The 27,062-nt window shown below is 38.8% G+C and overlaps 2 protein-coding genes across 2 annotated transcripts in view; both read right to left on the bottom strand.

Moving 5' to 3' along the window:
• LOC311070299 (uncharacterized protein) overlaps positions 1-15,628 on the bottom strand; it is a 70,987-nt gene extending 55,359 nt beyond the window's left edge. Inside the window, exon 1 of the mRNA XM_084094079.1 lies at positions 15,549-15,628. The gene's annotated coding sequence lies outside the window, so the exon portion shown is untranslated. The remainder of the gene's footprint in view (positions 1-15,548) is intronic.
• Positions 15,629-19,573: 3,945 nt separating this feature from the next.
• igf2b (insulin-like growth factor 2b) lies at positions 19,574-25,256 on the bottom strand. The gene is made up of 4 exons (XM_084095900.1): positions 25,082-25,256; positions 23,778-23,928; positions 21,654-21,835; positions 19,574-20,768 (listed from the first exon to the last, which is right to left on the bottom strand). Exons 1-4 carry the CDS (start codon positions 25,148-25,150, stop codon positions 20,532-20,534), a joined length of 639 nt encoding a protein of 212 aa, XP_083952026.1. The 5' UTR covers positions 25,151-25,256; the 3' UTR covers positions 19,574-20,531.
• Between the last annotated feature and the right edge of the window lie 1,806 nt (positions 25,257-27,062).

The following is a 27,062-nucleotide window of genomic DNA, read 5'->3' as shown; positions in this document are numbered from 1 at the left end:
GGAGCTTAACCATTTTTACATAAATTGCATTGAATTGAACTAGACAAGTGTACATATGAATGGTTTCATGAATGATTTACAATTTTTTTTTCTGCTTGTGTTTCATGCAGTGAAATTGAATGGTGACAGGGGTTGCATTATGCCTGAGATCTGCTTTTGGGTTCCACAGACAGAAAGTCAAACAGGTTTGGAACGTCACAAGGCAGAGGAAATTATTTAAATTTCACAACTATCACTTTAATAACCTTACTAACAGTAATTTTTATACTTTGCAGGGATCTCAGTAAGCTGAAATACAAGTTTGAACAAGAATAAAAATCCTCCTGTAGACCTGAAAATCACTGAAGTGCCTGGACTATCCACCAGAAAAGAGGAAAAACACACGGAAAACGAATCTGCTGCACCTTTTCACTTTTCTAACTCGTTAAGTACCTCACATGTCCCTTGTGAAGATTTTAGTATTGATTGCATTTTATGTTGCAGCGAGTAAAGGTGCGGTCACATTTTTGAATTTCATGAAATTACACAGGCAAAAAAGTCCCTTGACCATTGTCAGCAGTGTAGTGATGTAATGTATGAAGCACAGCTCATACAGGAGTCACTTTCAAGCAGCTTTCTGTTGGTCAAATCTAGCGAATTCCAGTGACCACCTTGGTCCCATAGTGAAATTTTTGACCACAAACGAAATTGCTGATCGTGTGGATTCTTATTGAAATGACTGGAATTCACCAGTGAACATTCACAGAACAACAGATAATTTTACTGCACCTTAATACTGTTTCCAGGTCGAAGCCTCTACTTCTACTTCCTCTATCTTGTTTCATGAGAATACTCAACAACCATTTATGAACACTGTTGATTCAAGTCACACATTTAAGCTTTTCAAAAGCCATAGTGTACATTACAGTCTCCAGTCTAACGGCATCCCAGACTTCAACATTTTATGATTCAAAATAGCTGAATAACTAACCATCAGAGATTTCGGTATAGAGATAAAGGTTAGGATCATAATTTTCAGGAATATTACAGCACAATGAGTGCATATTAGCACTGTTTGTTTTTGGCATCTGATAAGAGCTTTTGGACTTGGAAACAGTGATGTCAGACTTACCATCGGACTGAAACACAAGTTAAGTGAAGATGGACATTTTTAATTAGTCAATTTAATTTTTTTACATTGATTTATTTCGTGGAACATATGCGTTTCCATGCATTTTGTTGAAATGTCTTTTCTTGTATAGCCTATTGTATATACATGGTTGATTATTCATGTTGCTTATGTATTATACTTTTTTTTGTGTATTTTTTTTTGCAAGGAAGTGTATAAATGTATAAAAATGAATATAAAATATGTAATAAACAATTCTTATTTTGTATTTGGTTCAATTTGTTTATTATAATAGAAGTCAAAGGTAACCATAGTAACAACATGAAATTAAATATTTAAAATCCTCAGAGAACCGCCCCTTTTTAAAGGGTGCCTAGAGGATCTACAGACGGTTCCGCCGGTGTGGCAAAGTGAAGAACCCCAAAAGGTTCCTCCAGGCACCTTTTATTTTTACAGTGTAACATTGAATTATAGAAGTCTATTATGTGTTATGTGTATGCTAGGTCAAAGAGATGTGTTTTTAGTCTAGATTTGAACTGACAGAGTGTGTCTGCTTCCCGGACAATGTTAGGAAGACTTTGGTGCTAAATAGGAAAAGGATCTACCGCCAGCAGTCGATTTTGATATTCTAGGTATTATTCTGGATATATCAAGAACTATAATGCGTTAAGAGCTCGCTCAAGTACTGCGGAACTAAACCATTTAGTGCTTTGTAAGTAATCAGCAATATTTTTATATTTATACAATCTTTAATAGGGAGCCAATGCAGTGTTGACAGAACGGGGATAATATGGTCATACTTCCTGGTTCTGGTAAGAACTCGAGCTGCTGTGTTTTGGACCAGCTGTAGTTTGTTTATTAAGCGTGCAGGGCAACCACCCATAATAGCGTTACAATAATCTAGCCTTGATGTCATGAACGAATTGTTCCACATGTATCAATGAGAGCATATGACGTAATTTAGATATATTTTTAAGATGGAAAAATGCGGTTTTACAGATACTAGACACGTGACTTTCAAATGAAAGATTGGTATCAAAGAGCACACCCAGGTTCCTATCCAACGACGAAGACTTGACAGAGCAGCCATCAAGTGTTAGACAGTATTCTAGGATATTACGTGAGGATGTTTTTTGTCCAATAATTAGAATCTCTGTTTTTTCAGAATTAAGTAGTAGGAAATTACTAGTCATCCAGTTTTTTATATCAGCTATGCATTCCGTTAATTTTGTGAATTGGTAAGTTTCGTCAGGGCGTGAAGAAATATAGAGCTAAGTATCATCAGCATAACAGTGAAAACTAATGACATGCTTCCTAATGATATCTCCCAAGGGTAGCATGTACAGAGTGAACAGCAACGGTCCTAGTACTGAGCCTTGTGGTACACCATACTGAACTTTCGATCGATAAGACATTTCTTCATTATGTGATGGGATTTATCTGAACTCAGTGATGTGAGACAGCAAGCAGACGGTCGTTTTAGACAGTCTGTCTGCTTCCTGACCTGAGCCCCAGATTGTCATGTTTGATCTCTAAGACTATGTGCCATATTACTAGAGAAAAGAGCAGCACCATCCCAGGAGGGATGAATACCATATCTTTTCCACAGGTCAGGTCTGCCCCAAAAACTTTTCCAATTGTCTATGAATTCTATATTATTTTGCGGACACCACTTAGACAGCCAGACATTGAGTGAGGACAGTCTACTAAGTATCTCATCACTACGGCCAACAGGAAGGGGGCCAGAGCAAATTACAGTGCCTGACATCGTACTTGCGGGTTCACACACCTCTTTAACGTTAATTTTAGTGATCTCCGACTGGCGAAGTCGAACATCATTAGTGCCAGCGTGAATAATAATCAATGCAAATAATAATGTTTCATAGTTTGGAGCGGCTCGATCGCTTCAGTAAATGTTCTCTGCACGCGCTGTGAGTTTGAGTCACTCCGGATGTGCGTTTGAAAAGCAAATATATATATTTGTACATTTTAAATTGCAATTTTAACCAGAAAAATCTAAAATTTCTTCCCAAAATCGCACAGCCCTATAACTTCTCTTGGTATCAGCATGTTTAAAGTTGTTTTTTTGTTCTTTTTTACAGGGACCAGATGCCACTGATGAGTGCTGCTGACTTAAACATTCACATGAGTCTCTGTACATGGTAAAATGAAAAATCAAACACCTTGGAAATTACAGGCATGTACTAACAGGAATGGCACAAAGGTGTGTGACTGTTCAATTCTCTGTCTTTAGATCAGTGTGTTAAATAATGCGCTTTTTTGTCCTTTGTCATGTATCTTTAGATTATGTTGTGTTGTAAATAAATCCAAACAATCAAAAAGCCGTTATTTTTTAAATCTCTCCTCACTCTTTGATCTAGTTCCCTCACAGTCCCACCTGATAGGGCCATTAGGGGAGGGTCTTTGTCTTTCCAGGTGTGAAGCACCTCAATATTCAGTGTTTCCCGTAGGTTGAGAATTTACTTGTGGTGGTGGGCAGGGCGAAGTCGAGTGGCGCAGAGCAGGGCGGTGTGGCGTGGTGTGGTGCTAATTGAGCGGGTTCAAAATAAACTAGTCAATCAAAGGTTTATAAACTTTATTACAGAAAATACTCAATATCATTAAAAAATTATTTAGAAATAATGTAGAAATTAATATTATGCATAAATTCATATTCATAAAATTATACTACAAGCATGAACAAATATTTTCATAATGAAATCTTCAGATTTCCAAAACCATTTACAAAGTTGACAGTTTCTGTCTGAGAAATTAATTTTTATCTGCTTTGAAAAAAATAAAAAAAATAATTCTAAGGCCAATCCAATAATGCCTGTATGGATAGGCTTCAGGGGCAGGCCTGTTTACTAATCCTTAAGCATGCAGCAAGGTGCTCTCCTTGAAGTTAATTTCGCATGTCAGTTTTGATCTGAAATAGAAACACTTGCATGACCATATTGGAAGATCGTTATTTATTCACAAATTACTGCACAAAATAACATAATACACTTTTTGAAGAGCCTCGTTAATTATACACTACAATACATCATATTGGATTACCATCAGGGAATCACTACATATGGAGCACCTGGAGGGGTATGCATCACGAGTACTGGGCCTGCCGTTGAATTCCTCCGCCAAGGAATCACTCCACTAAAGTCTTCCACGTCCGTCCAGGGGCAAAACGGTTCCAGAGGTCTGGGCATGGGTGCCAGATTGTGCCCTGTCCTTGAGAAAGGAGGTCCTTCCTCGGGGGATTCACCAGGGAGGAGCAGTTGTAAAGAGCAAAAGCTCTGAGAACCAAGACCAGGCGGTCCAATGTGGCGCAACCAAGAAGACCAGTTCTTCGTCCACCCTGAGCCTGCACAATGTCTCTGCAAGTACGCTCACTAGGGGAAAAGCATATTTGAGCAGACCCCGGGGCCAGCTGTGTGTCAGTGCGTCCATGTCGAGTGCCTCAGTCAGGGAATACCACAGTGGACAATGGGAGGATGGGCTGCAGCCTTGTGCATTGCAGAAGGACCAGCACAGGGAGTGACTGCATCCAGAAACACACAGGGGGAAAGGCATCTTTTAAAGGATATTATTACAATTATACAGCTTACTGAAGTCAGCCGGATCCGGGACATATCCAGATCAGATGGTGGACCTGTGCCTGGACCCATCCACAACGCATCCCTGACGTGCCAGCCTCATCAGCCCTGAGAAGGCCTCAATAACACGACAGCCATCTGCACTGATCCTCAACAAACTCCTCTCCATACCAGCATAATGACTCCAACTTCCAACCAGATGGAACTGGATAAATATTCTGAATTTTCTGATCCAATCTGACTTCTGACCTGTAATGCTGCCTGAATCATAATCATACACTGTTCGTTCATTGGCCAGAGGAGCACTGGCCCCGACTGAGCCTGGTTTCTCCCAAGGTTTTTTTCTCCATTCTGTCACTGATGGAGTTTTGGTTCCTTGCCACTGTTGCCTTGGCATTTGGCTTGCTTAGTTGGGGACATTTAATATTCAACAATATTATTGATCTGCCTTACTCAAGGTGGAGGATGACGCAATTTTCTTCTAGAAACAAACTTTGTTGTATTATTTTCATGTTATCACTGTGAAGATGCTTTGATACAATCTGTATTGTAAAAAGCGCTATATAAATAAAGGTGACTTGACTTGATTTACAGTTATATAGCTTGCATTGCTTTTTTAGCAATCCAGACAAACATCTGAGAGCAGTGGCACTGGTGCCACCAAAAGATTTGGTACCTGATTTTGTAGCACCAGGGTGGTGGGGATGTATTTTTTTTTTTTTTTTTTTTTATAAAAAAAAAAAAAAAGGTAACATCTGTAAAAAATGTAACCTAATTTTTATAGGGTAAATTTTTAATTTAACACTTAGGATTCTACTAAAAAAATATCCTTTGGTCTTCCATAGTATCATACATAGATCATGCTAACCACTGGTAAAACCATGCATGGTATCTCACTGTACCATGGTAAAAAAAGGAACAATATGATTTCTATGGTATTTAGAATTGTTCTATGTTATTTAGTCTAAACACATCTCATTACATTCCCAGAAAGGAAAGACCCAAAAGCAGAAAAATGCTCAACTTATTATAACAACACAAAAAAACAGCGTGAGCCGCTGGGCTCTGAACCAACTGTGCAATAGGCAAAAAGAAAATCAAACAGGCTGGGGTCGAAATCCAGATCAGTCCATTAGCATATAATATCCAGTCGTGAGGCGAGAGTCGAGGTCAGACTAACAGAGAGATCAAACAAGGGGCAGACAGTATCAGAGAAATCCAGGCTCACAGTTTAGACAAGACAGTAAATGCAGGTTAAGCAGTGTACTGAGAGAGAATCCAGACTCAAAAACCAGAACCAGATCAGATGGTCAAAACCAAGAGAGCTGTACAAGACCAGAGAGTTCTGGGGGGAAAACAGGCAACCCACAACACAACTGGGCAGAAGAGAAAAACTAAGCAAAACAAACAGGGATCCCAAACTTAATCAAATAACGGGAAAAGAGGCTGGAAACACAAAACACACTTGCAGGAATCAGAGTAAAACAAAGGATATTTATAGCAGAGAATTAAAAAAACAAAGAATCGATAACGATAACGAGCTGCCACGCTGATTGCAGGTCAAACAAGAGAAAAAAAAAGGAATGACCAAACTTGAGTCCTGACACATTTAGTATAAATACAAATTCACAAAACTGCTATACAGTAGCATAAGTAAGATTACTTCACGTTACCCCACATTAACAAAATAAGATTTGATATCATGAATATCCCACATTTCGGCCACAATAACATGGTTACAGTAATGGTGTAGTGATGCTGTCATGTCTGAACAGGCAATGAAGAGAAGAAGAAAGGATCTAAACAGTTTTGTCAATACCAAAAAAAAGCTAAGAAGATAATCCAAATAGCAGAAATCACAGGAGCAAAAACGTGGCAGGAAAAACAACACAAGACAAAGAACTCAATAAACTGAGGGCATTATATACACTATATAATTAGAAAATTAGAAAAGCTAATTAAATGAACTAGACATAGGCATTTAACATAATCAGTAACCATGGAAACAAACTAGGATCGGGAACTCCAGAACCTATCCAAACCAAGATACAATGAAACTGACATACTCCCCTTGTGTCGTAACTTAACAAGTCCAAAAGAGGAGGGAGGCCAGGGTGCTCTGGAGGAAGACATGGAGTTGGAGAGAGGCTGTCAGAGGAAACCATCATGGAAGAGACAATGGAAGGAAAAGCCAGCTGGCGATCCAGTGTAACCAGGACGAAGGCCCATAGCATAACCAATGGTTGGAGGAGCCAGGGAAGAGTCAGATCCGACCACCAGCGGTGGAGCCAGGAGATCTGGAGACCAAGACAGAGCCAATTAGACCGTGGAGACGTGGTGATGAGCAGCTGAGCTGGAGCCAGGGTGCTGGAGGACTGAGGCATAGCCAGAGGGACGAATGAGCCCGATGGAGCCAATATGTGGAGGGATGAGGCACAGCAGAAGGCGCAGAAGTTTGTGGCCTAGGAAGAGTGATGACTTACCAAGGCGAAGCTGGAGGGATGAGGGAGCCCGTTGGAGCCGTGTGGACGGTGATCCCAGGTGGAGCCGAGGGAGGGAGAAGCCAAGGCGGAGCTGACTGGTCGATGGGCTGAGGTAAAGCAACGGGTTGGGAGGACCGAGACCACCACACCAAGGCGGAGCTGGAGACCGAGAAGCCCAAGGCTGATCCCAGTAGCCAAACGGAGGCGGGGAAGAGGAACTGGATGAGATTGGCAGAGGTGGAGGGAGTGGTAGGCTGGGTGGGGCCATCAGCAACAAAACAGACTTGGTGCTGGGCGACAAAACAGATACGGTGCTGGGCGGAACCAGCGGTGACAAAGAAGACTTGGAGCTGGGTCACAAAGGAGACTGAAGGTTGAATGGGACCAGTGGAGGAGGAAGGACTTCAGATGGGACCAGGACATCCACCTAGCCAGACAGGACCACCAGAGGAGGAAGAGGTTTGTGGGGAAAAGAGTGGGAACTAGCTCTGCCGAACTCCACTCGATGGTGTTTTTAGCCCCCAATGGCTCCTTCCAGGCAGCTAACCCTAACCTCAACCTTAAACCTACCCATCCCCTCGCTGCCTGGAAGGCGCCATTGGGGGCTAAAAACACCCCGAACTCCTCGGTATCCAACTCCACTATTAATCCCAGAGGGACGGACATAGAAATCAGCTCACACACCTGGTCAGCGGGCATCAACTCCGGGACGGACATGACTTCAGATTCTGGCTCTGGGGTGGGCATCAGCTCTGTGTCTGTGATGGGTATTGGCTCAGCTTCCATGGTGGGCATAGGCTTTGGGTCCATGGAGGGCTTGGGCACTGGCTTGGGTAGGAATGGAGTAGACAGACTGGATCAGGATGGAGCTGGATAGTCCTCATGGTGTGTGTCTTTCAGCATGTGTCTACCCCAGGTAACCTTATGCCAGAATTAGTCCAGAATTTCCTCCACATATCATTCTAGTGGCTGGCCATTTTGGTGGATAAGCAGCTGGTCCTCCACTTGCTTTTTAACTGCTGTTAGATCCATGAATTCAAACAAAGAGTATTATCCAAATAGGAAAAAAACACGTAGTAGAAAAAAACAACACAAAAAGAACTGAACAAACTGAGGGCCTTATACAGTATACACAGGATACCTAATCAACTGAACTAGAGAAGGGTGCTTAAAGGGATACTTCACCTCTGGAAAGATTAATGTGTATTTAAAATGGGTCATTTATGTAGAAGAAATGTGAAATTATTTTTGAATTTGGAGCTTTCTAGACTGAGAAAAGCCAGAAAATGTATTTTTGGCTTATGTGGATGAAAGACAACAACTCCCAGAATGCACTTGCTTCGCTGCCCTAGGAGGCCACTCCCAAGCCACGCCTACCGGTAAGAGAGCGCAGTTTAAAACAACAAGGCTAGGCTAGTAGTGAGTCTCCGTGATGAGTCTGCACAGGATTTCGAGATCGCCCAAAATGTCCGGGATTCGGCTTTTGCGTTCTACAGTCGCCATTCATTATGTTTACTGTGGCGAGCAGGGCGAGGCCAGGGCCGCGGGAGAACGGCGCGAGGCCGGTGGTGTGATTACTGAGACGCACCGGTCTCGTATCTCTCACGGAGGAGCAGGAATTTTCTTAGCAATGTTAAAACGCACATCAACCGATCACTTGTTTAGCGTTCATGTAAACACTACATTCAGATTCACCAATCGGAATTAATTCAGTTAGATTGAAACAAAAGGTGTGCATGTAAACAATGAATGGCGACTGCAGAAAGCAAAAGCCGAATCCCGGACATTTTGGACGATCTCGACGGCCGGACGTGTGGGAAAAAGAGGATGGTAACCCCTACTACTCAGCTTTCTCCTACTACTCAGCTTTCTCCTACTACTCAGCTTTCTCCTACTACTCAGCTTTCTCCTACTACTCAGCTTTCTCCTACTACTCAGCTTTCTCCTACTACTCAGCTTTCTCCTACTACTCAGCTTTCTCCTACTACTCAGCTTTCTCCTACTACTCAGCTTTCTCCTACTACTCAGCTTTCTACACAGAACAAGAGCCTGCTAGCTTAGCTTCCAAAAAAAGATGGCTGACACTATGTGTACATTCTGTGAGTGAGATCCCACCCTCTATGGGTGGGTTGAAAACATGCGGGGCAGCCCCTACTACTGGCTGTAGTCTTTAGCCTCTGGCCAAAAAATCCTCTGATGACACAAAATGACGAGGACTGGAATTTTTTCCAGACAAAAAATACATAAATCTCTCGTCTCAGGGGAATATGAGGGTGGAAAGCACAGTAAAAAAAAGACTTTTTTTTCAGAAAAAAAGACAACAGAAACATAAATTTTGCCCCCTTTATGAAACCCTAGGCAGAAAGTTCTCAGCATATCGTGTACATGTCCGTTCTGTTCTCAGTTCAGTGTATTGTTTGAACTAACTGGAGTGCTGAATGTGTTGTGCTCTATTATACACTCATGGATATTAGCTTATTTTGAGTTAGAATGATATTCAGGCACATCTGACAGTGAGTTTTGAATGGGTAACCTGGGTTTAACTAATTAGATCCCACTTCTTCAAGCAGGCCAGGGCACTAGACTGTTGGGGGCTCAAACATGCTCTGGCACAGTTCAGATTGCCATGGCAAATGTTGGTGATTTGGGGATTGAAAAGCCTTTAACCTGATCAGTGTGGCACAATGTTTCTCCTGCTTTCCATGTCAGTGTTTTTGAGAATGTCAGCGCAGTTTCATCTGGCTTTGAACTACTTTAAGTGTGCAGTATAAGATTGACAGATAGCGGTTGAAATGGGTACTGCAGTCCAAATTCAAAATATTGGAGAGAGTTGTTTACTTCGCCCCCTCCTCATCAGACTTGAAGCTCATGCGGGTTGCCAGTTTGAGGACACGCAACAGGAATGAGTGCAATTGACAATGGAAGGCTAAGAGAGGTTGGGTAGGTTTAGGTTGGGTAGAATTTGCGATCTCTGACCAAGTTTGTTCGCTGGCATCCATGACTGCAATACGCTGTGTTTTTGGCCAACTGGCAACATGTGTTGGCGAAATACTATTGGGTAAATTGGCAACATCCGGTATTGCACAGACCAAAACAAAAACAGACATTCTGACTCAGATCGCACATTTCAAAGTAAAAAAAAACTGGATGTAGCACTGTTTTTCAGAGACTTTTATGTGAAACGATTATGTGAACTCAGCATGTTTCCTAAATATCTACAAACATATTATGGTATTTTTATGCTTTAGTACAGTCAAAAATGTACATATAGCACCTTCAAAGATCCCTCTCTGCCGGGTCAAATCAAACCAGCTTCCTTACCCAACAGTCACAACCCAGCGCTTGGGTTGAAAACGTAGCCCAGAGTTTTTAAGAGTGTTGTACATTGCGATAGGGCTGCACAATATATCGAAATTATCGAAATATCGCAAATGTATATATCGTGATATGCATATCGCAACAGCTTGCAATAACTGGGGTCATGAAAAAAAGACAAAGAGAAAATCACTCACTGCTCTTGGCTGAATAACTTTTGTAGCTTTAATAAGAATCACTATTTAATTTATACAGTGAAATCTAAGCAGTGTTTTATTTTTACATTTGATTATTCAGTTTCTGTTGTTAAATAAACCAAATGTAGGATAACCTGAAACCCTAAACTCTGTGGTTTACACTGATGTTAAAATAACACTTCTTATGCTACAGTAAAACACTACTGCAAAAAGAATGTGAAACAAGTATGTAGGTTATATAATTGTAAATATATTTTAAAGATAATTTAAGTTTATTTTACACACTTTAAGCATTATCGTATCGCATATCGCATTATTTAATGAGTTATCGCATATCACACTTTTCTTCAATATCATGCAGCCCTACATTGCGACACCTCTAATATATAGCTATAGACTCTGGAGGTCAATCAGAACTCCATATGGATTTTTCATTCCATACCATAGTTCCCTAAATTATGAAATGGTTATTAAAATGGTTTGAATGTCAAGAGACTGAGGAAAAATATGGGAAGAGAAGAAAACCACAGACATGGAACTATAAAAGAGATGTGTAAGGTTTTGCACAAGTTCTTGGTTGCACCAAAATTATTAATGACTCGTCCAGTGACCACATGAGTTGTGGTCTGACAATTTAAACTGAGCTAAGACATTTTAAAATACCATTTTACTACTCATTGCTAAGCTGGCAAAGTAGAGGAAACAGCCATAATATCTATCTTACAATTTTGTTTTAAAAATTTCATGACCTTAAACAGAGTTACACAACTCTTGGCTTTTTTATATTTATCTAATATCTTAACACTGTCACTGAAAGATTGAAAAAAGCTTTTAGAAAGTTACTGGATACTCTAAGTTTCTGTACAATCATAACAGATTGGCCGACTACCTTATCAACTTTATTTTGTCCACTTAATGAATCAGTTTGCTGCCAACTGGCCAAGGTTATGCACACAATCAGAACAGATACCCATCACCACAGTACCCTTCACAGCTCAAGAGGCATGTTGATATTCAATCCAATTTAATCTAGATTAATTTACAATGTGGTGCATAATACTAGACTCTGCTAGCTGATTAATTCACTTATCAGCATCTTCCATAAAAAACAACTTTAATATATCATTGCTTCTCCAGAATACGAAGAAACCAAATGCCAAACTATTTTCAAATTCACCAAGATACCAAAGTCTGCAAACAAGAGACAAAGAATTCAAAATGAACTTTTCTCATCATGTTCTCACAAGACTAGTTGTGTCTAACTGTATGTTAACAATTGTCTCATTTCTGGGGGTTTTATTTCCCCATATTTTAGAAGAAACATCTGGGACAAAGTTCATACTTAAATGTAACATATCTGAGTGCCTCATTAATTCTCTGGAGCTATGAATGAGCAAACTCTGAGCAATACAATGTTCTTCTTGGGTCAGTATGTAGGCACCAAAATGCAATTCATCTTACAGTTCAAGCAAACTGTGTGTCCAACCTGAACGGAATAAAAATGAATGCCTTCCTAACAATCAGGCGGTCTCTAGTTCCCGCTAAAAGTTGCAAAATATTTCTTGAATTACAATCGCTCAATTTCAATTGCACATTCTGTAGCTTTACACAATAACTCTGTTAGGAAATCTACCCTTTCATCTCACCTGTTTATCAGGGTAATGGTTAGACTATAAACCAGTTGGTGATGTCTCTGGAATTGCACGTGTTGCTCTGTGACCTTGTAGCCCTCCTGGCGTCGAGCCACTGAGCAACTGTACAGTATAACCTTCAGTAGTTGCAGTTAAGTGAACTCGTAAACATAGCTAGCTCATATAGCTGTCACGCACACTGTTGGCCATGACAAGAAATGTTTCAATTTCATGTGTGACGCTTTGCTTTTGTACTTCTTGGTTTTTCTTTTCCAGAACCCATATAGATCCTTCATTCACGGCTGGTATTTTGATTGTGGTTAGTTTCGTATTTCCACAGCATCATTTTTAATCATAGTGTTTTTGAGTTGGTGGCCAAAACTATGGTTACTGTAAATATTTTGACCATGTTTGGCATGTTCACCTACATTTCATTTCTCGTATCAAAACAATTCCCGGTTATTTAACCACAGCATGGCAGGTAGACGATAACTAATCTTGTGGTTGAATTTTAGGTTAGCGCTAGATTAACATCAGTGGTGTAGTGGACTTATGAAATGAGGAGGCAAAGTATACTCTCTGCATTTAGGTTTTTTGTTTCCATATAGAACACAATTTTATCTTCTCTATCAACAAACTACCAATAATAACATATTATTGTATATGAAGTATTATATACAAATAAACATATAGTAAGTTCAAGTCAATTCAAATTCTCAAAGTTTTTGTTGTTGAACATTAGTCAACAAAACCTATTTGTATAGCTGAATAATGGCTTTCTTAAAAATAGTAAGCAGCAAAATCGTTTTGATAATATTAAGAAATATTTCTTGAGCAGCAAATCATCATATTAGAATGATTTCTGAAGGATCATGTGACATTGAAGACTGGAGTAATGATGCTGAAAATTCAGCTTTAATATCACAGGAATAAATTACATTTAAAATAGAAAACATTTATTTTAAATTGTAGTAATATTTAACAACATAAATCTTTTTACTTTTTATTTTTATTAAAATGAATGCAGCCTTGTTGAGCATAATAGACTTCTTAAAAAAAAAACTTAATGACCCAAATCTTTTGAACGGTAGTGTGTACACACTACAACTAAAAATATTTGCTGAATGGTTGGTAACATTACACTATTAGATTTTTGTTCATCCAAACTCTTTTGACAAGCCACTACCTCTCTTGCCACTGGAGAAAAACTCCCCTGCTCAGCATGTTCTTTTTGGTTGTACCTTGCAGCACATTTAGATTTAAAACTGCTGATTAGGTTACTAGAAGTATTCCACACCTGTTTATCACAGGTGCATACTATGCTCAATGTACCTGTGAAAGTGACATGTCCCCATAAAAGAGCTAGTGGACAAAATTTTCCGTTCTTCATAGTAGTTGGAAGGCTGGCTTCTTATAGAAAAGTTGCACCAGTTCTTTGTATGGAAAACAAATAGAAGCGACCACTAACGCATGCATATGGGCAGCATGAACCATCGCAATTTCTGTCAACTTGAGGCTGTGGCATAGATGCTCTGGCCACTGATAAGACTTGGCCAAAGTGCAAACTCTGAGAAGCATTACTTGTGGTTGGTCGGATGCACGGGATGCATAGGAGTTCCAGCCAACTATTGAAAGTGGATTGGCAGCGCCGTTGGTCAGGTCTTGGACTGGCCAGAAAGGCCAATGCCAGTTTTATTGGGTAGAGCGTGGCCAGGCATTCCTGTACAAGCAACAACTCCTCTAATTACTCCAGTCTGAAAGGAAGCAAAAGGGGGTCACTTCCTTGAACCGAGCAAACTCTTCAAACCGCCATGTTTTTTTTTATGCTCTTCCGCTTTGTTTAAAGATTAATGCCTCAAATTTCTTGTTTTTGTTTCTTTTCCTTTTTCCAATGGGCCTAATTTCATAATGAAATCAATTTCACTCCACATCCCAGCCGATGCTGTTTGTTACAGCAGGAGCACCACATAAAGACGAGATTGTGTTTCTTCAGTGCTCCACAAAGCGATCTAATTGTCAGTTCCTAATCAACCAGTAATGTGAGGAAGGCTTTCTAATTATGTAACCATAGTTTCTGACTTGTAAACAAAAGATGGACATTCAGTATTTTTGAATTATCTTTGAGCACTATGGGGCATGACATATGCTGGAAGAGGTTGTTATGATGCTGTCTTTATGTTTATCGGGTCATGCCCTTGTAAAAGATACAATAGGTTAAACACAACAGGGTAACAGTAGGGTCAGTACAGAAGGTTTAAGGCTAGTATCACTATTACTATTACTTATACATAAGCTTGGGGATTTGAACAAACACATTAAATATTAAATAAGTATTAAAGTTATACACTCTCAGTTTGTGCTGTGAACATGAATAAACTACGAAACGACTGTGGGGGTGGTGCCGCGGTGGGCAAGTATGGCCGTGTAACAACAACTGCCTGGTAAACGCATACTAACACCATAAAATACACCTAGCAACCCACCTGAATAAACCTACATAAATGACCTGGAAAGGGCATAGCAACAACCTAGCAACCACCTAGTTACACCATAACTAATACCTAGCGGCCACCTAAAGAAACCTTATAACAATATGGTAAAATCACTCATAAGCAACTGCATTAACAACCTGGCAACCACCTAGAAAAATGCTTTGGCAACTGTCTTCTAACACCACATAGACATAGCAACCTGGAAACACCCTAGCAACACCTTGGCCACCACCTTGTAAAACCCTAACCTAACAACTACCCAGACATTCCCACGCAACCATATTGCAACATACTGACAACCACCCACAACACCCTAGAAATGGACAAGAAAGATTAACAATTTTCAGAAAAGTTAAAAATAGCTGTTATAACATAGTGCGTGTAATTAATTTATCTGTTTATATCAACATGATGGAAAATTATGAGTAAAATATTTCCAGCTACTTGCACAGGTTCATTGAGTTCACGGTGAGCGTACTCACGTGAGCTTGAATGACAGTTTACATCTTGAAATATTCATTCATGTTGTAAAGACTTCTCCGATTGAAATCTATTGCAGGGAAATGGAATTTTGTAGAAGCGGCTGTTAATATTTAAACCACCACAGTGCACTAAATTAAACAAGCAGGTTAACGTCGTGCAACATTTAACGTTTTCTTTAACGACATTCACGTGGCGTCTTGAGGGGATACATCGAGTGCTTCCATCATAGCAGACACAAATACTCACTAACACACGCCAGGTTGCCTTCCGTCATGGTTCACTAGTTGATGTGTCACACACTAGTGCTCTGTGCCTTAATGTGCAGCCTCTGACAGCTAAAATGAATCTGAAAGGCATCAAGGAAGCGCTCCTACTCCTTAGTCAGCTGTTCAGGACACGGCCGACCGGCGGGATTACCTGAGCCAAAGCTGATTCATCTTAAAGGAATATTGCACCTAAAATTAAATGCCACTAAAGTCACCAAAATTAACCCCCTTTAACAGTGCCCTTGTAATCTTTAATCAAAATAACTTACACTCCCTCTGATGACGTGTTTACTGGCGCGAGGGCGGGACAATAGCCTGTCACTTACATGGATCACAGCAAGAGCAAACCATAACAATCCAATCAATTACTGGTGGACAAAATCAAGTCCCGCCCTACATTTTTCTTGTTCGAAAAGACATTTTACTTGTCACAATAGGGAAGAAAAGACTACCACAACTTCTGTTTCATGACTTTAAACCACACTTTTCATTTCACTTTAATCGCTCATTCATTTGTACGTTGACACGAAAGAAACTGAAATGTAAATAAGTAAAATATGATAAAGTAAAATATGGTGTGGTATATTCTATGTAGGTTCATGGGCATTCCTCGTCTTATAGGAGCAGCTCAGCATTATCATTATTTACTCACCCTTATCTTGTTCTAATTTTTATTTTATTTTTTTAACATCTTTAAGGTGCAGTCACATTTACTGTTTTCATGGGTGAAATCCAGTTATTTGATTGGACCCTTTTCACATTTCCTGGTCCAGTGAGAAGAGAATTATGTCAAATTTGTCCTCATGCAGATTTCGGATCAGGTTCACTTCGTCAAATAAATTCACCGTGGTGGTGTGAAAGTGACTTCTGTGTAAGTTGTGCTTCACATATCTCTACACTATTGATTGACAAAACAAAAGACTTTTTTTGCCAATTAAATTTCATTGAAATTGGTTGTGTCCACATCTTTACCTTGGCAGCCATTTATAGTGATTAAGCTTCAAAAAACACTATTAAAATATACAGCTGACATTATATTGCACTATTATGCTAATGGAATAATGGCATGATGATAGTTGTATATACTGCTTTTATGATTTATTTTTTACGTTTTTTATGTTTTTTTAATATTTTTATTATTATTATTTGGAGCTTGACCGACATGGCCACTATGAAATGTGAATTTTCTTGTTTTGTGTTGCATGGAAAAAATAAAAGCATATGGGTTTGGAACAACATGAGGGTGAGTAAATAATGACAGAGCAGTCTGTCACGGGTGAAATAAGATTACATTTAGTATAATAAATGATTTAATGAAATAAAGTTCATTTAAAGCTGCTTTCTACAATTGCTTATCGCGGATTATTGCACGTTTGCAGGGTGAAGACATGATCAGTTATGTGTAGATGGTAACCATAATTTGGTCAAATTTAGATACTGTTTACTTGGAGGTCTATACAGCAGCCCGTAACCTTTAGCAGCAGCACATGCAAATGAATTTCACAGAATTAGATTTATTATCTAAACATCCACATTATGATCACTTGATTTGGGTGGATAAATTCTGTGGTGATCCAAACATTTGAGCTCACTGTGAAAATCTGGAATTAAAAGTCTTATTTATACCTGGAAATACATTACAAAGCAATATTATGTTGTAAAATAATAAGAAATAAGGTTCTGCACTGTTATGTCACTAATCAAATAAGCACAATGTGCTCTTTGGAACATTCTCATGCGGGATGACATGAATCATCAGGTTTTGCACAAACCTGGATGATCAAATAAATGATAAATTCTGAAATTCAAAATGTCATGCTGATAATATAATTTCTAATGAAATCCTTTGTATATAAAAAAAAAAGCTGACTTTTGAACTCCACTGTAGATGAAAAAGTTTAAAATATAATTTAATATCGCTGAATCAATCTAAATAAGTTTTGATCTGAATCCAACAAAACTATTACTACTACTATAGAAATATTGCAGGTTACCACTTTTTACATTGCTTGAACATGGGGATGTTAGCTTGAATTCTGCTGGATACAAAGTTTTCAAGAGCTTGCTTGACTTCATCTGAGCTGAACCCTAGCGTGCATCTGCTCCCATGTCAGTTGCTCACTGTTTGGTCACATTTTAGTGCATTTTCCTTCGTTGGCACATCAGCCAGTGCAGAAAAGATGCTAAAAGCATCAAGGAAATTCTTTGTAGGCCTCAGCTTCTACTAAATCATTTACAGTGCAACCCCGGCAATAAAAACACATACACTTGCACATGACTGAAACATGTTTGATAAAATGGTTTTTATTGATATTAAAAATGAAAGTACATGAATTGTGCATTTCGGACGTTCTAGCGTGCAGAGGTTAAATCAATTAAAATACACACAGGCTGCGGGGGCTACTGATATTAAACTGTTGCCAATGAAAGACAAAAGATCCCTTCATTTTTAGCGCAAAAGGACGTGTTTTCCTCACACGCCTTTTTTCGCACGGAAAGATAAGTAACCAGTTTGGAAAGAACATTAGGACTGCAGTCCTTGCAGGAATAACATAATAGACAAATGGCAATATCTCTGGAAATATGGGATGTTCAAATAATAAAAAATAATAATAGTAATTATAATAATTGCACTGCTTAGTCACAACTGATATGAATCAGATAAATATTGGATTATCAAGGCAGAGGGATACACTGCAGGCACTTAGACCTTTAAGTTTCAAGATACTAAGCGATACTATAGTATAATTTTTTGACCTTAAGATGGGGCTTATAGAAGAAACGATGTTGGCTTGTTGTCCTTGTTTGAGAAACTGCAGGGAAAATGGCCTTGTATTGGGTTTTTCACATAAATCCGCTGATATTTCCTGAGTATTAGGGTAAATAAGTGTGATAGCCCTTCAACAACTGAGATGAAGATACATGGACGACTTGAAAAAACACCCCGACCGAAAGGAAATTAGGGCATATTTAGGGCATATTATTGTAAGATAATGGATTTTTACTTTAACTTATGGCTGCAGTTCAATTACTCGGCAACAAGAACAAACCTTGAACCAGGGACAGACTCTTCTCAACCTCCAAAACATGGCATACCTTAGAGAAGCCAAATATTATGATACAACAATGAAGACTGTAGTGGTTTTGTGTACAATAGTGGAATATAGAGACCGGGTTTATCCAGAGCCTCGTGAGGAAAGTTAAACGCAAGTTTTTTTGTAGTTGTTTTTGTGTTTTTTACAAACAGAAATCCATTTGGCAGATTAAAAAGCCATGCGGGAGGGAGAGAGAGAGAGAGAGAGAGTATTCTGAGTATGTGCCTATTTTTGTATTATAACATGCCTAAGCAATCCAGGCTACAGCTGCTGTTAAAATATTGATTTTAAAATAGCTCTGTGGCGAACCAAAAGGAAAAAAAAAAAGGAATTTTTTTTTTTGGTACAAAGCATCTACAAAAAGCATTTACATGTAAAATGGGAAAAGAAAAAAAAAAGAGAGCATATAAAATAAAATCCATCAGTTGAGCATCAGTGCTATGTATATTACTGTATTTGGACTGATTTTAATATATAATTTTATAACAAAATAAATAATGCCTTTATACAGTGCCCATATTTGTACTTAAACAAACAAACAAAAAGAAGCTTGGCGGCTCATTACGCAAGATACAGCTCAGACTAAAAGAATATTACATGATGTCCCTGGAAACGAATTATAATATATATTTCCATATTTATTCTATATATATTTATATATATATATATATATATATATATATTCAAGTATTTGTTTCTCAGGCAAAAGCATGTGAATACTACGGATAAACGTTTAAAATATATGTTAGTTGACATTATTGCGTTTTTTCCCTTTGAATTGATATTTGTGCCTTTTTTTCAGAACTGTAAAATAACGTTACAAAAACACAAAGCCTATTTTGCAACAACAAGAATGTCACGGTACCAGAAACCAAACTGGGCTTTTTTTTTCTTTTTTTTTTTTTTTTTTCCTTGAAGCGTTTTAACGAAAAAGAACATAGAAAGTACAAACATCCCACTTTTTCAAGGTCACAATGTCCCTCTTCCTGCAGTGCAAAGCAGGGGTTTTGTGCAGCCACGCTCGAAAGGAGGCGAGTTCTTCACGTCCAGGCATTTCAACATGATCCCTTCAGCGTCCCCACACCGCTCCTTCCTTTATCGCAACGGCAGCGCCGGGACCCAAGGCATACGTCGCGTGTCTTACGTATACGCAGCTGATATCCCCGCAGCCAATATGCTCTTGTTTACTCTTTCCAAAGTCACACTTTCCTTAAAACGGAAAGTTTAATAAAGTTTCAAAGGAAAAAAAAACATGCTTTTCAACCCCTTCTCCTTTGAGTCCATTCCCAAAGCTAGCACCATGACATTTTTTGAGCTACATGTTCATAGTCCATAAAAAAATAGTGCCTTTTTTATTACTTGACAAGAACTTTGACGTAATCCGTGGCGATGTGCAATTCGCAGATTCTTCTCTGCTTTTCATTTGTGATTACAAGGTGCTGGAACAGGAATCTAATTTTACAACAATTCCTTACAGTGTGGATGTCCCTTTATAGTTACAGGTGCAAACTAATATTTAAAAAGGACTAAAAGAGAGATACTTTTGTCTCGGGAGAATGCAGTGGAATGGGTTCGTTCATGCTAGCTCTAGCTGTTCCTCGCTTTCTGACGTCCTCCAAACTGGCGAAAACGTGCGACGTTCCGCAGCTTCGTCGCTCTTTCTTTTGCTTCTTCACCTGAATTGTGTTCCTCTCATTTATGATTTGTTGGTGAACGAAACAGCAAGAATAGAAACTTGAAGAGCGTGTGAGCACGTCTGGTGGGGAAGGAAGAAGGGTTGTTGAGGACTGCCACAGAAATGACGTCAGAGACAAAAAGCTTTGATCCCCTAGTCTTTTTTTATCAACTCTGTGCAAATGATCCTGGTTTCACTTGTGGCTGACGTAGTTTTCTGTGGGAAGAAGGATGGGCGGCAGCTTGCTGGGAAGTGTGATGAGAGGCCTGTGGTGGTGCAGTTGCTCCTGGGCCTTGATTCTCTCCGCCTGCCGCCTAAACTTCTTGGCCCGCAGGATGGCAGGGACGCCCCTCCGTAGCCTCTGGGCGGCCTTCCGTTGCCACACGTCATATTTGGAATATTTCACGGTCACGTGCTTTCTTGGGACATCCTGTTGCGAAAGTAATAATAGTGTTAGAAAATAACTCCTGAAACAGTTTGAAATTCTCACAGATATCTTCTACGATTGCTTGGAAGATCTCTAAAAATTACTTTAAACTGTCTGAAACTCAAAAGTTTTGACTAAAAATTTGAATGATTTTGCAGATATTTTGCCAAAAATAGGCAAAAACCCTAAACTACCAAGACAACACCCCACTTGAAATTCTCTTGCCCAATCCTCGTCTTTCTTAAAGTCTTAGTTCACCCAAAAATGAAAAATCGACCATTATTTACTCACTCTCATGTCGTTCCAAACAGTCTCCTCCTTTTAAAATCCATACAATGAAAGTCGGTGTTATTTTGGACCCCATTGACTTTCTTTATATGGATAAAATAATTCTTAAAAATATCTCCTTTTGTGCTCCGCAGAAGAAAGTCATATAGGTTTGGAAGGACATGATGAATTTTGGTGCAAACTATCCATACCAGATGTTATTTAAAGGGCTATTGATTTCTAATACTGACAAAGAACAAAACTCAACACTAAAGAATTACAAGGAAGGAGATTTGTTCCATTTGTCCCCAATGTCCAACCAGCTAGTCAACATCCAGGTCATTTTGAGAGACACTGGTTTTGTAACCCAATCCAAGTATGTGATGTAAATCTACAGGAAAATGTCAACCTAGATATGACCTCTCACTTCTATCATATCATTTTCCACTTGGTCAGCAGCTTTAGGGCAATACTTGCTTACTAGTTCCTTACTCTGGCTCATTGTTTTCTTTAAACCCACATGCCAGGATGGACAAGTTCGGCAGAAACCACAGGACAATCAAGATGGTGCGTGTGATAAAGTGCTGGAGAGTTTTTTGTTGTTTCCCACGGTCAACATACCTGTTTAAATGCGGGCATCACCGGGATGACCTGTAGGGATGTGGCTGAAACGTCCCTCTCTGACTTGGCAGGTTTAGCGCAGTATTGTTCCAGTAGAGCTAGGTTACAACTGCTAAAACAACACTCTTCCACAATCCCACGATTTTGAGAACGCCGACTATTCGACCTACTAGTTGGTCGACCTGCAGGGATACAAATAAAGATCATAAGTTTATGGATGACAGGGAGAGAAGCTCTTGGATGGTCACATGTCAGACAAAATTGATGAAGTTCACCCAAAAATGTCCTCATGTCATTGCAAACCTGTGTTCAAAACCAGTTTTTTGTCCATGCAGTGAAAGTCAGTGGTGACCAATGTTGCTTTGGACCCCATTGACTTCTGTTGCATGGTCAAAAACAGTTTTTTAAAATATATTATTTTGTATTCCAGAAAGTCATACAGGTTTGGAAGGACATTGGGGGAGTCAATGTTGACAGGATTATACAATGTTGATTGAACTATACTAGCCTAAACTGGTTTGCTGGTTTCCCAGGTTTGGGGCACTTGTCAAATACTCCAGCTGGCTGACCAGGTAATTCTACTGAAAAAGTTGGTTTGATAATCATTCATGTTTTAAGTTCCCATTCACTGAGCCTGGTAAAGCTGGTGTTTAGCTGGGTAAATAATCATCCAGCCTAAACAGCTGAAAGGTGGAAAAAAATCACTAATTAAAACCAGCCAACAGACGAGCAAACTAGCATAGACTGATTTATGTTTTTTATTTTATTTTTTCAGCTGGAGATCCAGCTGAACACCAACATAGCCATGCTGAAAGGCCATTTGACCATCTCAAACCAGTTAAGACTAGGGGGGAATAAAGCAAGAAAGAAGAAGAGATTTGGCTCAAACTCTCCAAACAGTTGCCATCAAACATGCAAACACATTCAACAAACCCTACAAACAAGCCAATGTAAATCAGGCTACAGTGGCCTGATTCTATTGTCAAAGCAGATTTCATTATCGATTCATTGTGTTTTGACTGGGATGCATCAGCGGTGTATAATAAAGGCAAAATCTATGGCATAAAATGGAGTCTGTTTATTTGTTTTCTCGCCCGGACTGATCTCGTTATGCCGTCTAATTGAGCTGTTCGAAATCTGTTTCGAAGAATTCGCCGACAACCCAGGGTTGGAAGACCGAAAGCCTACAAATAAGACAGCTAGAGTGTTGAAGGGCAAAAGTCTTCGCTTCTGTTTGGATGAGTAAATGGTGGATATCCTTTGACCTTGTCCTTTGCCAGCTCAGCAGAGATAAAGAGAGCATGAAAGAGAGGAAGGGGGAGGGGTAGAAGAACAGACTTGGCATGAAAGAGCGAAGATACAGGACACAGTAATGGAGGTGGGGGAGCCAGACCGGGGAAAAGGAAGGAACAATTGATTTTCAGTCAAATATTATGCGAACGATTGGCGCTTCTCACAACCGCAATGATCTGAAAGGGTGTTCTTGATTGTAGGATGGGAAACATTGAAGAGTGGATCTGGTGGATAGAGGGGGGAAAATCTGCGCTGGCCCAAATTGGATAATGATCTTTCGGGGTAGTTAGGCTTCTGTGGACAAGAGAACACAAAGGCCTTGTCTGTTTGTCAGTGCTGGCGTGAGGAAGACGACAAATATTTAAAAAGTTGTGCTCTCGACCCCCTCCGTGCATGTGAACGGTGTACAACCAGCAGATGTATCTGGTTCTGGATTGAACAATCGGCAATCGTTGCACTGAACTAGTGCAAATCAATTGGTTAGTATCTGTTACGCTAAACTAGTAATGAAGCTGTCTCAATCCATCCAGCCGTGTAAGAGGACAAACAACTTTTTTTCAATTGAGTGTAGCCTGGGAACATTTCTGGAGAGGTGAATGGAATGCCACTTGGGTACTATTACTTTCCCTGGCGGAATGTGCAAGTAAACAACCAGGCCATTGTGGCTCATTTAGCATCCCTTTCATATGCAATCACAGATATCGCGAGAGAATGCGCCCAGTCAGCACAATCTGCAGAGACTTCGCTCGTAACTCTGGTCGTTCGTGACATACAATTGGCAGGGTTTGCAACCAAAGAAAAGAAAACACAGAGATGTCCAAATGTACGTACTGAAATAGAAGCCTCTGTCTTCGCACACAAACTGTAGCGCGTCCACCAGCTCTCCACCACATAACGTTTCAGCTGAAGCGACTTCGAAGGCAGACAGGGTTAAAAACAGTATGCATATGGGCATCCGTATGGACCAGTACATCTTTATGACCTGCAGAGATAATGTGTTTTAGTTAGTTTAGATGGTGCATTTCATTTGTAATGTGCAAAGCTGATTTCTTATGCCCTTTTTATATATAAAGATATCATGTATACCTTAAATACTTAACATAATACTGAACAACTATCATTAGCTTCCTCAAGGCAATTTAGTAATGCAATAAAATGTCTGCATGCATGGCCATCGACTTGCTTGATCACATGGTTTAAACCAGTATGTCAATGTACAGTGTGGAAAGCATTCAGTGTAGTTAACAATAAGTTAAATGTATACATGCAACACTGGAATCGTGTTTTTCACTCTCTAATTCATGTAGCCTTTGTTTTAGCAACAAAACAAAAAAAAGGTCAGATTTTTGAGTAACTACAGTATTATTTCTTTCACCAAATGCAATACTTTATACACCCTGGGAAATTGTGCATTTTGTAGTTAATGCATTTAATTTTTGACTAAAAAGATGATATTTTAAAGTCTAAAGACCTGCTGATCTCTGGCAATAGTCATTAGTTCCTTCAGTGCATTCCAAATCGCCAATGCAATTCTTCAAACACGCTGGGATTGTACTTGCATGCATCGACTTTTTAATTAACGCTAGAATATGCATTGTTTATCCTCGTCAAAAAAATTGATTTTATCTCCCTTATTTAGGCTACGCTCTTACACAACGTTCAACAAGTTGCAAGACTGCTCAATATACCCAGCTATCTCATTCCATACAACTCAGCATATAATTTCCCTAAACCCAGATCATATAAAGTGTTGTCGCCCCCTTGCGCAACTTCTTCCCCGTGCGCGCGTATCCTGAATGAAGTGTCAAGTCCATTTTTATTTGTAAAGCGCTTTACTACATATTGTTTCAAATCAGCTTTACAGAAATTCACTATGTAAATTTCTATAATGTCTTCTATTTCACATTTAGAGCTGTCAAGATGTTTAGAGCTGTTAGCAGTTTAGAGTGTCAAAAACATATCCGTTGCATTATGCGAATTGATCGTGCAAAATACTGCATCTACAATCTCTTTTCGTTTGCAAACGTGTCAATTTCTGATGTTTATTCAAGTAAAAAAAAAAAAAAAATCTATATAAGAGAATATCTTCAGATAGTCCAAGATTTCATAAAGGTTGTCAAAAATATTTTCTTTACCTTATTTATGAAACTGTCTGTTCTCAAGCAGGTATGGCAAACAGAATGATGTTTTAGTTGGTCCTCCATGACAACGTAAAAAAATGCGGTGCTGTTGTATTTGGTTGAAAAGGTCTGTTAGTTTCCTCAGTTGGTGTTAGGATGTTGTGTGGAGCTGTCCCAAAAATCAGGCGACAGGCAAAAGTTCTGTGAGAGAACTATTATATACCCAAACCCGCCCCTTAACACCCCCCTCCACCCCCCGCCCCTCTCGTGCGCATGTCCGTGAGGTAAAACTCGAAGTGGTCAGTGAATCTCCAGCAGTTTTCCAAGAATCCCAGATCACGAAAAGGTCAATGAGCATTAAAAAATAGCCTATGCTTTCCTAAAATATTACGACGGCTACATCGTTATTTCATAAATTATTTTAACACCTTCCTCAGCCAGTTCATTAATAAATACATGTACAATAAAATAAATGTAGCCTAAATAAACTGATGAATAAGACAACGTTCGAGGTTTCAGAAACGCACACGTCATCAGTATCAGTGTACAGAGTTCTGGCAGGACAGTTGATGTGTAAAATTGTACAATGGAAAGTGCCCGGATGATAAGGAGTGAAGATGAAACGCTTTACGCCGTCATTTCCTCTGATTTCCACCTGCCTTATCGATCCTCACGCGAATAGTGGCTGTAATGATGGTAATTCACTTTACAGGCTGACCATTCAGAGCACTGAGAGGATAATGAACAATTAGCTCGACTTGAATTGAACTTAAATTGGTTTGATTGAATTACTTGGAAATGTCATCCATCACCTGGCAAAGCAATAAGGGCCATTATTTGATGCAGATGTTATTCTTCGTGGACACCAGTCTCCATCTGATATGAAATGCAGGGTCCAAAATGTCTAATACTGCCTTACTAAAACACCTTTTGAAATTGTTTTAAATTATAATTATCATGGGAACAATAAATTATATATATATATATACTGTATATATATATATAGGCCTATATATATATATATATATATATATATATATATATATATATATATATATATATATATATATATATATATATATAGGCTATATAAAATTATATGATCAAGTTATGACAACATAATGTTTTTTCATCAAAAGAAGTTCAGCAATTTCCACCTGTTTATATATATATATATATATATATATGTGTGTGTGTGTGTGTGTGTGTGTGTGTGTGTGTGTGCGTGTGTGTGTGTGTGTGTGTGTGTGTGTATTTCTGCCTTACATTTTTTTATATAATCAAGTTGGATGTTTAAGTCATTGGTATACACACACACACACACACACACATATATATATGCATATATATATATATATATATATATATATATATATATATATATATTATTTTACTATACACACACACACACACACACACAGACAGGCAGACAGACACACACACACACACACACACACACACACACATATATATATATATATATATATATATATATATATATATATATATATATATATATTATTTTACTATACACACACACACACACACACACATATTGCATATATATTGAAAATAATATAATAGACTATATTATCAATTAATATAATATAATAACTAAATACATAATATATGTATATAATATATAGGCCTATACTATACACAATAAACATATAGCAAATTGTTCATTGTTTTGAATGTCATGATCATTAAGATTAATGTAAGCTATTTTTTATTTTATCTTTTAAATGGTGTGATTGGATTGGCCAATGAATGTTTGATGAAAACTCATTTTAGGGTTGGAAATCTTCAATGAAATTCCGTAGGCAAACACGAGAATGACAAAATGTGGAGATCACAAACCGTGCATTGTAAAATTAACAGCTTCTTGCCAAAAACAACGCAAATTAAACATTTAGATATGCAAAGTGATGATAAACAGCGCGAAGTCTGGTAGAAATTGATGAGAAAATTAGAGAGAAGCAATGCTCCTGTATTC

This window comes from Abramis brama, assembly GCF_963993115.1.
Source record: "Abramis brama genome assembly, chromosome: 20".
NCBI classification, from domain to species: Eukaryota; Metazoa; Chordata; class Actinopteri; order Cypriniformes; family Leuciscidae; genus Abramis; species Abramis brama.
Note: the sequence above shows the minus strand (reverse complement) of the source record. Positions and strands in the feature narration are given on the sequence as shown.

What these genes read in the sequence shown, in the direction of transcription:
- igf2b (XM_084095900.1), bottom strand. Translation starts at nt 25,150, where the DNA reads ATGGAGGACCAACTAAAACATCATTCTGTTTGCCATACCTGCTTGAGA. An exon ending in CAGACAGTTTCATAAATAAG is followed by an intron (nt 23,929 to 25,081) that starts GTAAAGAAAATA and finishes TTATCTCTGCAG; the next exon opens with GTCATAAAGATGTACTGGTC. An exon ending in AGACAGAGGCTTCTATTTCA is followed by an intron (nt 21,836 to 23,777) that starts GTACGTACATTT and finishes GTATCCCTGCAG; the next exon opens with GTCGACCAACTAGTAGGTCG.